This window comes from Epinephelus moara, chromosome 8 (genome assembly GCF_006386435.1).
Source record: "Epinephelus moara isolate mb chromosome 8, YSFRI_EMoa_1.0, whole genome shotgun sequence".
In the NCBI taxonomy this organism is placed as follows: Eukaryota; Metazoa; Chordata; class Actinopteri; order Perciformes; family Serranidae; genus Epinephelus; species Epinephelus moara.
In genome coordinates this window covers 5,234,688-5,247,453 of record NC_065513.1, presented here as the reverse complement: position 1 = coordinate 5,247,453, position 12,766 = coordinate 5,234,688, and the positions used below count along the sequence as shown (strand labels likewise).

At 36.7% G+C, this 12,766-nt stretch overlaps 1 protein-coding gene across 3 annotated transcripts in view; it reads left to right on the top strand.

Annotated features, from left to right (window-relative positions):
* Nucleotides 1–12,766, top strand: part of pdzd2 (PDZ domain containing 2) — a 108,211-nt gene that overhangs the window by 64,430 nt on the left and 31,015 nt on the right. For all 3 annotated transcript variants that reach the window (XM_050049932.1, XM_050049930.1, XM_050049931.1), the window contains 4 exons: nt 9,289–9,403; nt 9,531–9,604; nt 10,389–10,611; nt 12,099–12,216. In XM_050049932.1, coding sequence (XP_049905889.1) covers nt 9,289–9,403; nt 9,531–9,604; nt 10,389–10,611; nt 12,099–12,216 — 530 coding nt within the window. The remainder of the gene's footprint in view (nt 1–9,288; nt 9,404–9,530; nt 9,605–10,388; nt 10,612–12,098; nt 12,217–12,766) is intronic.

Below are 12,766 nucleotides of genomic sequence, written 5' to 3'. Positions count from 1 at the left end.
ACGTAATGGAGGAGTGGGGAGTAGGCCTTTGGAGGGAGGTGGAGTTGCAGGAGGAGGAGGATGGGACTTTGGAGGGAGGCGGGAGTTGTGGATGTTCACATTTTTTCTAAGTGCTGTGTGAAATGCAAGAAAGGTAAGAGCTGTTTTAACTACTTAAACTACAACACTCTAAAAATTAGTACAGCTCTGGTTTGCTTTAAGCCAACACTTAACTTTTGTTGTGAAGGTTTTCAGATTAGTCATTGATTTTATTTCAGTTGGTAATGAGTTCCAGTGTTTACAGCCTTTAATTGAGAAAGCTGATTGCCCAAAAGTGGTTTTACGGTATTGAGTTTTGCAGTTTCCCTCCACTGTGCTTCTTGTTACTCTGTTACTGTCTTATCTTTGAATATATCTGTGAAGAGGTTCAGGAACAAGGTTATTTATACATTTGAATACTAACTTAAGAAAACACAAATGCACAAAACTCATAAGATTGCATTTTTTTAGTATATAGCTATGATGCCACCAGATGTTTTTTTTAATCCATTATTTTCAGAACCTTGTTGTATAATGAGGAAATATTCCTTACTGTAGAAGGTGAGGCTTGAGTCCATACTGTCAAACAATATGCAACATGAGAAAAAATCATAGAGTGCATGAAGATCTGAGCTGCTTGAGTTGGTATATAATGCCTAATTAATCTGAAACAGTTTTTGTGATTTTATTTATGTGTTTATCAAACTTAAGCTGTGGATCTAAAACTATTCCCAAGAATTTAAATTCATTGACCTCTTGTATTTCTTCATTCTTTATCTTAACATTTAAACTTTCATGTGAGCTTGGTTTCCTTATAGAGAAACACATTGACACAGTTTTATTTAAATTCAAAATGAGATTATTGTGTTCCAGCCACTGTCTTTGCGGCCTTGCTAGGTGACTTAGCAGGAGCATAAATGACTGCTTCATCTGCATAAAGCTGGAAGCCGGCCTCAGGACAGGTTTTGGGTAAATCATTAATAAAAAGCAGTGGACTAAGAATTGATCCTTGGGGAATCCCCATTCTATTGTTTAAAAAAGAGGATTTTTCTTGGTTAATTTTTACACACTGCTCTCTATTCTGAAGATAGGACTCAAACCAATTCAACTGCTTCTTTAGAAAATTTGAAAGATTTTAACCTAGACGGGAATTAGGTTATGGTTGACAGTGTCAGAAGCCTTTTTAAGGTTTAGAAACACTGCCCCCACAACATCACCACTGTCAAGAGATTGCTTTATACTTTCAACGAAAAAAAAAAAAATTTGCAGTTTCAGTTGAATGTTTTTGTCTAAAACCAGATTGTTGAGGATGAAGGAGTTGGTTGGTTTCTAGGTGTTCAATAACCTGTGCTGCCACAACCTTTTCAAGCACCTTTGACAACACAGGCAGAATAGAGATAGGGCGATAGTTGCTAACCAAATCACAGTCACCTGTTCCCTTTGCACTCTGCTCATTATGATAGCGCCACCAACAGGAGCGTAAATATAGACCACCCCATGGGCCGCAGTGCAACTGCACTGCGGCCCATGGGGGGGAGGGGCCCATAGAGAAGGCAGGCCCTTGCAAGTGATTCGGACTACCACCTTGAATATATACCTGTGTTCAAAGAGTAATGATAAAAAAGAATGCTCTAAGTCTAAAAAAAAATGCCATTTGCTATGTCCTCAAAAAGGCAAACCTATCAACGTCATGGTTTACTTTTTTATTTTTTTTAAATAGTCAGTAGCTTTCCCAATTTTTTCGAGTTTGGATTACAGACAGTGGATTGAGTGCTTAACCCTCGGTGTGACCTCTGCCTGGTAAAAAAAAAACAAAACAAAAAAAAACGCTGATTTTGGATACAAACTGAAAATGCGGGGATGGAGCTAGTTGCTGACCAGTTAACTAGCCGCTAAGCTAATAGCTGACTGTGCTAACAGCTGATGTCCCTAACAACAACCAGCACAACCTGACAAACATGGGTCCGAAGAAGGTACCGTAGGCTGAGGAGGTCGACGACATTAGAAAGTTGCTGTACTTTCTTTCAGAAGGAATCTTTGCTTTCAGGCTGCAGCAGAAAGGTGTCCTGGGGCTGGTCAAGGAGGTCAAAGCTCTCTGCATCCACAATGCAGAGAAGGACAAGAGGCTCGCCTACCTGGAAAGTAGGGTCGCTGACCTGGACCAGTACACAAGAACGAATGATGGTATCATCACTGGGCTCCACATTAAACCCCAATCGTATGCTCAGGCGGTGACAGTTGACAGCAGGGAAGAGCCCGGGGAACTGGCTGTTAGCTCCATGGAGCAGCAGGTGGCTATTTTCTTACAGTCCAGGGGGATAGAGATAGACTGTGATAACATCGAAGTTTGCCACCCTCTGCCCAGGAGAAACGCCAGTGACAAACCAGCTGTTATCATAAGGTTTGTTAAAAGAAAACACAAGATTGCATTGCTAAAACGGGAGGATACTCAAAGGAACCATTGTATTCATCAATGAGCACCTGACAAAGCACAATGCAGACATCGCTAAAAAGCATGCTACCTGAAGAAACAGAAAAAAATTCAACACACCTGGACCACAAACTGCAAAATATTCATCAAGCTTAACGGGATACCAGAGGAGGTCAAAGTGTTGATGGTAAGAAGTATCAATGAGCTGGACAAATACCCATGATCAACATAAGCTGGACTGGAAGGTAACAAACCTCCTACACACAACCATGAAACACTGAAAGAATTCACTACTCCACATCTGGAGGCAATAGTAGCACAACTCAGAGGATCAGTGAGCATGACAACCTGGAACTGCAAACAATTCAATTCACTGATAACAATTTACTGGATATGGAACATGATATAGACCCGTATAACTACTTCTTCAACTCCATCAACAATAACTGCTGCTACTACACTGATGAACAATATAACCACATAAATAAAGATGATAAATTATCAATTATACACATTAACAACAGGAGTTGGTATTCACATTTTACAACCATCAAGGATCACCTGAGTCAGTTTACACAATTATTCAACATCTTTGCAATTTCTGAAATGTGGATCAATATGGAAAAAGGGGTGAACTTTGAGCTGGAGGGATATGAGTTTATGCACATGGATCAGCAAAATAAAGGTGGGGACAGTCTATGTGGACAGAAATTTGAACTTCAGGGTGTTGGACAATATGTCAACTGTTGTTAACAACATGCCTGAATGCATATCAATTGAAATACTAAGAGGAAAATAAATCTGTAATTATTAGCTGCAGGACACCAGGTTCCAGTATTGAACTGTTCAAGGACTGGATGGAGGAAATGTTTGTAAAAAAAAGTCATAAAACAGTTTTCATCTGTGAAGACTTTAATATTGACCTGCTTAATCCGAATAAACACAAAATGGCATATGGTTTCATTAATACAATATACAGTATGAACTTATATCCAAAAATCACCAGACCCATCCGGATAACTTCCCACTGTGCCACTCTAATCAACAGTATATTCACAAATGACATTATGAACAACACAATAAGTGGACTATTTACCAGTGATATCGGTGATCATTTGCAATTTTTACAGTATTAAACAACAGCTACAAGACCAAATAACCTAACGATAAAACAGTGTACAGAAGAGTGAGAACAGAAGAAATCAATAATAGCATTCAAAAAGGACTTAATGGCACAAAACTGGGACACCATATACAACAGCAATAACATCAATTATGTATATGAGGAATTCTTAAGAACATTTAGAAGATTATATGATAAAAGCTGTCCTATGAAAATAATCAATAGGAGACTAAAATATGCAGACTGTCCTTGGCTCACAAAGGGGTTACAAATTGCCTGCAAAAAGAAAAATACACTTTATAGAGAATTTATAAGACAGAAAACTAAGAAGGCAGGGAAACAAATGAAAACAAGTTAAATAATATTATAAGAATAACTAGGAAAGAATATTATAATTAACTATGAGATTATAATAAGAATAACATTAAAGGTAAATGGAAAATATTGAACACTGTAATAAAAAGTGCTTCTGGACAAGTAAATTACCCTAAATATTTTATTATTGATAGCACTGAGAAGTATAATATAAATGAAGTGGTTAACAGTTTCATTAAATTCTTTGTAAGTGTTGGACCTGATCTTGCAAAACAAATCCCTGATCCAGGAACTGAGGAGCTGAATAATAATTTCATTAATAGAGTTAAATTTTCCTCACAGCAATGGATGAGAAATAAATTTTAGATACTGTTGCTACATATACAAATAAGACACCTACTGACTGTGATGACATTGATATTGTGAAAAGGGTAATTGAGGGAATTTTAAAACCATTAACGTATATCTGTAATTTATCATTTCAAACAGGTACATTTCCAAACAAATTGAAAATAGCAAAAGTCATACCTCTGTGTAAATCTGGGAACAAACACCACTTCATAAACTACGGACTACATTATTTGTCTAACAGAAGGCAGTTTGTGAAGCTGGGTGATTATTGTTCAACATGTTTGGACATTACTTGTGGTGTCCCCCAGGGGTCCGTATTGGGCCCTAAATTGTTTATTCTTTATATCAATGACTTATGCAATGTATCAAAAGTATTAAAACTGGAGTTATTTCCTGACGATACAAATACTTTTTGCTCTGACAGTGATTTGCAAGTTTTAATGCAGGTGATCAATTCAAAATTGAGTAAATTAACAGTATGGTTTGATAGAAATAAATTATCATTGAACCTGAACAAAAAAAAGGACTGATACTTTTTGGGAACTGCAGAACTAATACACGGATAAAGATTCATTTGGATTGGTTTAACATTGAAAGAGTTAATGAAATCAAATTCCTTGGGGTGACAATAGATGCCTAAAATCTGCCGAAAATCACATATTAAGCATGTACAAACCAAAGTATCGAAAAGTATTGCAGTATTAAATAAAGCAAAGCAGGTCCTGGATCACAAGTCACTCCGCATTCTATACTGTTCACTAGTTCTTCCATATTTAAAATACTGTTAAGTGGTTTGGGTCAACAACTACATAAGTACAATACATCCATTAATTATTTTGCAAAAGACAGCAATTCGGATCATTCATGGGGCAGGATATAGGGATCATACAAACTCATTATTCTTACAGTCAAAACTCTTAGAATTTAAAGATCTTGTGGGATTGAAGACAGCACAAATACTATTTTAAGCAAAAAAAACAATTTACTGCCAGGAAATATTAAAAACAAATATTCATTGAAAGGCAAGGGGGTTATAACTTAAGAGGAAAATTGAATTCAAGACTCTGTCTGTGCATATGACAAGAAAAAGTTTTTGTATTTCCATCTGTGGAGTGAAACTATGGAACCGTTTGAATGTGAAGTTCAAGAAATGTCCAAACATAAACCATTTTAAAAAGAGGTATAAAGAGATGATTTTCACACGATACAAGAATGAAGGTGTTTGACTATTAGCAGGTGTTTACTCTTTATTTATTCATTCATTTATTGCCATCAGTTTTGCGTATGCATGTGTATGTGTGAGTATGTATATATGCATAGTTTGTGTGTGTGTGTGTGTGTGTGTGTGTGTGTGTGTGTGTGTGTGTGTGTGTGTATACATAGCTTGTGTATATGTGTATAGTTTGGGTGTATGTACATAGTTTGTGTATATATACATAGTTTTTTTTTTTTATATATATTAACCCTTTATTCACCAATAAGTGCATACATACAACCAAATACAAAGTCAACAAGCAAGCAATGACAATGGAGTGATGTCAAGTAAATGTGAAAGTAAGAAACCAACAATGATAGTATGGATAACAATAAATAAAAAAAGATATTTAAAGACAAAACAAACAAAAACAGATACATTTGGGGAGAAACCACAGACTGTGAGAGACAAAACAACAAAAATTATTTTCCTTCCCCTCCCTTCCCTTCCCTTAGCTACACAATTGTGTTTACTTTTTTATCCGTATTATATTGTATTGTATTGTATTGTATTGTGGCATCAGCTCACCGGCAAAAGGACAGTGCTGAGAATTGTTGAATATATTTTATCAAATTGTTCAAGTTGGGTTTTTTTTTTTGCAAAGCTGATAGTTTTTCCAGTGATATGTGTTGTGTTAGGAGATCTGACCATTGTGAGATATTGACTTTTTCCTGTTTTTCCAGTTAAGTAGTATTGTTTCCTTGGTGATAGTTAGGGCCACAAGAAGTGGTGTTATGATTTGGTTTGGACATATATCAATTGTATTTAGATCACCAAGTATACATAGAGAGGGGGATAATGGAATGGTAATGCTAAGCAATTGGGACAGTGTGGTGATTACTTATTGCCAGAAATGTTGTATTGGTGGACATGACCAGAGTGCGTGGAGGTAGTTGTCAGTTGTATTAAGTGTACAGTGAGTGCATTTGTCTGATTCAGATAATCCCATTAAATTCAAATTCAAATTAAAATTTTGTTATTAATGTGTCCAGTGTGTTAAACCATTTTACTGTAGGTTGGATTGGGATTCTTGGCAATACCATCATCTTTATTGTTGCTATGCGTCCTATAATGGAAAGTGGTAGTGTCATCCATCGGTTTAAGTCATCTTCTATTGTTTTTATTGGTGTGAAGTTCAGGTGGAATAACTCTGACAGCTCGGAGGAGAATTTTGTGCCAAGATAGGTGATGTTACCAGTAGTGGGTGGTAAATGGGGGATTTGTGGCATAGTATGAAAGCTATCTCCATTTATTGGTAAGATGGTGGATTTATTCCAGTTTATTGTGTAATCAGAAATATATGTATTGATGGTTTTGATAAGTTCTTTGACTGATCTGTCTGGGTTTTGTATGAATAAAAGTATGTCATCTGCATCTTTGGTCTGGGTGAATTAGTGTTGAAATTACTGATTCAATTCAGGTTGCTAGTGCTTTACTAATGATTTTGATATCGGTGTTTATTAAAGAAATATAACTTGTGCAGTCAGTTGGATCCTTATTTGGTTTGAGTAAAACTGAGATTAGTGCTGTGTTCATATCATAAGGGATGGATTTGTTTGTTTTTTAGTCTCGTCTGCCATTCTAGTGAATAGTGGTGAAAGTGTTTGCCAGAAGTGTTTATAAAATTCAGTGGGAAATCCATCTAGTCCGGGGGCTTTATTATTTGACATGTTTTTTAGTGCTTTTTCATATTCTGTGGATGTTAATGGGGAGACTAGGGTGTCTGCTTGGTCATTAGTTAGTGAGGGTAGTGTGATGCCATCTAAAAAGTTGTCTATTTCTGTTAAGTTTTTTTTCTTGTTGTCACTGTATAACTCAGAGTAGAATTTTCTGAAGATGTTGCTTATAATTTGCGGGTCGCTAGTAATGTTCCCTGTTGAATCTTTGACAGTTGAGATAATTGATTTTAAGCTGATTTGCTAAGTATTTGCCGGATTTATCATTACATTCAAAATGACTATATCGTAGTTTCTGTAACATGAATTGTGTCTTTTTATTGATTATATTGTTGAGTTGAAATTTGGCTTCTCTAATTTCTGTTAGTATTTGTTCTGTGGGGTTGGCTGCATAGGAATTGTGTAATTGTTTGATTTTTTCCTCCAATTTGTTTTCTTCTTCTTGTTCTTTCTTTTTTTTTATCTTGAGTATGAGATGATTTTTCCTGTTAGTATACACACACACATATATATATATATATATATATATATATATATATATACACTTAGTATTTTATTTCTGTTTCTGTGCAGCACTTTGGAAACCTCCGTTTGTAAAATGTGCTATATAAATAAAGTGGATTGGATTGGATATACATAGTTTGACAAAGCTAAAAATATCTCTTATGACTGGATAAGGATATAAAGATAATATTATTTTAATATTATTATTATGATATAAATTTGGACTTTTAAAGTATTTTCATAATTATTTACACCCTAGGAAAATCAACTATTGTACAACTTTAAATTAATAGAGAGCTACATAATTGACTATTATTGATATATGGAGAAGGGGGGGACTAAATAAGTTTGTACTTCCTCCCACTCCCAGGAACCTGTTTTGGTTTATTTGCTACTTATATGTTAAAAATAAACTGCTACCAACTAACTAACTAGCTAAAAAAACTAAATTGTATGGTTTTTCTACATAAGCTATAAAATCTATAAATCAAGTCTAAAAACTATTAAACTACACAGTTCTTACTTTCTTTGATATTTTTTGTAAGGTAAGTAGTGATGATTTCTGGGTAATATGTATGTTGATGTTGTCCAATGTCAAGTCTCTATTTGTATAATGACAAAACATGCAAGATAGCGTGCACTAGGGCCCATCATAATAGTGTGCACTGGGGCCCATCATAATTTTGTTACGCCACTGACCACTACATCTGTTTACTAACACAATTGCAGTTACAAATGAGATAAATCCATTAAGTGCAACACTTAAAAGAGCATTTTCTGTCATGACCTACGTCAGAGTTTTGTAGATAGCTGGGGGCAGGACAAAATTTGACAGAGACGGCCGCCTCTTAATTCTCTATACAGGAAAACCCTGTATTAGGTAGCATGAAATGTAAGTTTGTAGGGCAGAACCTCTGATCTTTATTATCCCATTCTCTCTTGTGTCCCTACCAGAAAACAACAACAAAATCAATAAACACTGACTGCTGTGACTTTGTTAGTCCTTTCAGACATTAACGCTAGACCTACCAACTGGTAAAATTTACCTGCAGCTGTATTTTAACTGTGTTTTGCTTTGTTGCCCAGTGTGTGACTTTTTCTTAAAGTGTGTCATGAAGCACGCTTTATTGTTATGAATTCTCAAGATAAAGCCAGATTTACCAAAAAAAAAAAAAAAGTCCACTTATACCTATAAGAAACATGGATTCATTTTCCCACCATTCATTTTGCATTTAGATAAACATTTTATGCTGCTGTGGCAAAGCATTTTGTCAACTATGTGTGATAGAGCAGCATCATAGGTCATAGGCTAACCTTCGCTATGGACAAGAGAAAAAGATTTATGGATGTACATCAGGCATTAGACATTTCCAGTGCAAGTTTATTATTATATATTTCTAGTAATATTGTCACTACAGCTGTGGCATCTAGTTATACACCCATGTGTGGTAGAGTGATAAATAAATGGGTGATGAGGTTCATTATTTTATTCTACAACATCTTGTACCTCAAAAATAAATGCATTCCAGTAGCAGGTCCATTTAACCTGTTCACAGTTTTAGGTGTACAGCGACCCCCGGTGGTTCTAGTGTTAATTGAGATCTAATTTCTACAGGGCCTAGGATTCAGTATTGTTGGTGGGCAAGACTCAGCACGTGGTCAGATGGGGATTTTTGTCAAGACCATCTTCCCTCATGGAGCTGCAGCAGCTGATGGACGACTGAAAGAGGGTAATCACCTCTTTCATTCTGTGTTACTGAACGGAATTAAGAGATTATGTTGGAAAGTAAAATGTATCATAAGAGAAACTGTGCTCAACATTTACATTTGATGCTAATTTTGTGCTTCCCTGTGAAGGAGATGAGATTCTGGAGGTGAATGGAGAGTCTCTGCAGGGACTCACACACCAACAGGCCATCCAGACCTTCAAGGTAGACTGTATGATTGAAGATAAGTTCTGTTGAACAGTGCTGTTAAAGCTGTAGTCGGTAACTTTAAACTTCTTTTTGTCGGATTTGCAGAAACTGCCACTGTGTCCACACAGTATTACAAGAGACCCGACCGCCATATTGAAAAAACAGTCAAGTGAAACCCAAGCACTGCAAACACCAACTTTCTTATTTTACCACTAAACTGTCACACAATTTGATAAGCGCTGTCTAGTTTAAAAGTTGGACAGCAGTTCACAAGCACTGATTGACATGATTGACATCTGCGTTAGAGACTACTCAGCTCTGATTGGTTGTTTTGCATGAGCCGTGGTAGATTCTTGCAAATGTCATTAGAGGAGGAACATGACTTTTTATTCACAGGTTATCTGTCTCATGCACTACTGTCAAGATATAGTGACAGTTTAAGCAAATTTGTCAAAAAGTTATTTTCATTAAGTTCCCAGGTGTAGCTTTGAATCAGACATGAAAAGCTGAAGAAAGTCAAACTTTTACATTTCTTCATTATTTATCGAAATGAAATACTGTATGTATTTCCTTCAGACAAAAGAATGTTTTTGACTAATTTAATTTATTAAGTTTCTTTTTTTGCTCACAGTGTGAGCAAGTGAACTGACTTGATCATGTCTTTGGGTGAAAAGACCAAGGACTTGTTGAAATAAGCATTTTTTTTAATTTTACTCTTTGCATTTTTTAAAGGTTTAAACTAAGACCATTTTCATATTTACTTCCTTAATGTTGTACCTGATTTTTATTCTTCCAACAGCAACTGAAGAAAGGTGTTGTGACACTGACGATTCGAACTCGTCTGCGCAGTCCCAGCTTGACACCCTGTCCAACCCCCACCCTCCTGAGCCGCTCCAGCTCACCCAACTCCAACACCAGTGGAGGAACACCTGTCCCCTCAGGGTTTGAAGAGGCTGATGGCCACAAGGGCCCCGGTCCTGGTCCAAAAGACTGCATCATCATGGAAGTCACGCTTAGTAAAGGTTGGCTGTCTTGATGGAGAACCCCAAGATACATTCAGATACCAGCCCTTGGTTTTCATTTCACTTCTTGTTTGGAGAGATCCTGCTGGTGTCTGACACAGACAAACAGTGAATTTGTGTTGTATTTATACACATGTCAAACCAACAAGCAGTATCACAAGATGCATCACAAACAGCTAAAATCAATCACAGACATAAAGACAGTGGAGCTATAGAAAAAGCACTGATCTTGGGTGATCAGGTCTGGCTCACAGACAGAGTTCCAGTTGATCCCAAAGGTGTTGGATGGGGTTCAGTCAAATTCTTGGAACTAGGAAACTAGAAAATGGAGCTGGCATTTTGTCATGTTGAAACAGAAGTTGGAAGAGCACTATTACAGTCATAAAATGTCTTAAAAAGTTTTGAAATAAGAAAAACTATTTTCAAGGCCTGAATATGGTTTGGAATTAACAGAATATTTTGGAACAAAAATTAAATATGCATTGTTTTGGTTTAGGTTTGATATCTGTTCATAAAAATCCCCAAACATGTCTGACATTATGTCAAATACATCCCTTATACAACTAATTTCAGATCTAGTGCTGTGCTGCATGACTGTTGAAACGTCATTAGTATCAAATAATACACATAGACCAGACTGGGATCATTTCATCACCAAGGCCACACCCCCTTTTGGGAAAGAAACATGCTGTCACATTAGGAGAGAAACAGGAAAATGCCAAAAAGTTGTTGTGTAGCAGGTTTACCAGGGCTTACACATTGACATCTGAGGCACATAAGATATGTGAATATTCACTGTCATGTGGTAAATTGCTAAATGATGCTGATGACAATTACTACTGATGGATGGCTAACGTTTGCTAGAGTGGGAGGCTGCTGCAGTACAGCCATACAGTATAAAAGCATCTCAACAAAATCTCAGCCTAGATCAGACAGTTTGCTAATAACAGGTTGGTTATTTACAGACATAACGTAGCCTAAGGATAAATAGCGATTCAATCACATATTCATATTTGATTGAATCTCTAAGTATCGTGATCTGGACATCTATAATATCAGGCCACCATGTTGGGTCATTGATCCACTTGGACCTGGGACCGCTCTGGTCTACTGGGCATATGCAACTATTTGAATGTCTAATGATTGAGTATAGATAAGTAGCACTAGCAGTTTGCTTATCCATAAATACCTGTGTGTGAAGTGTGTGTTTAATAATGTATGGCTGTATCACCATGTAGGCCCAATATTATGGAAAAGTTTAGAAAATTCATTGGTAAAAATGTGCAAGAACCCTGCGATTTAAATATCATTGTAAGCTGTAGATTTTGACGAGGACAGTACGTCCTCATGCTTTTGTATAGTGAATTCATGACTGCTTGTTGTGGCTGTAATAATATCCCAATATGAATTACATATGTGCGTTAGCTGTCAAACTTTAGACAGAGGTCTTGTGCAATTTTTGCAATGATGGCTAATTTGTTTTTTAGAGCCTGGTGTTGGTCTTGGGATTGGGGTTTGCTGTCTGACCCTGGAGAACTCTGCTCCTAGTATCTACATCCACAGCCTGGCACTGGGATCTGTTGCAAAGATGGACGGCAGGCTCAGGTAAAAACATCAGGGTCATCTTTGAATTGAAACTGGTGGATGCAATTGAAGTTAATATGAAGCCACACTGATGCCAAGATACTAGATAAGCAGATTATTTTCATATGAACTCATTGATTGAAAGGTATTTTATTGGTCATGTGATAGAATGCTCAAGGGATGACATTTTTCTGAAGGCCGTTGCAGAAGTTAGCATGGCATCGTCCGGATACTTACACGTTTTGTTCAGCAAGATAATCTTCACAAATGAGCATCATTTTCATGATTATGGAAGCCTAAATCCAGTCGCCAGAATTAAATAGCTAACATTAGGCTATAAACATACTGTCGCATGATCTTACGTCACCACCATAACAAGACTGTGAAGCTGTTTTGGGTGCAGGGGCCTGTATCACGAAGCGAGATCAACCTTTCCTGGGTTACCCAGACCTATCCTGGGTTGACTAACCCTAACAATGGCAATCAGGATAATCGGTATCACGACGCTGGATATCAACTCGGTAACTCAACCCAGGGTTGCTTTATTAAGAGCCGTGAACGCACACGCAGC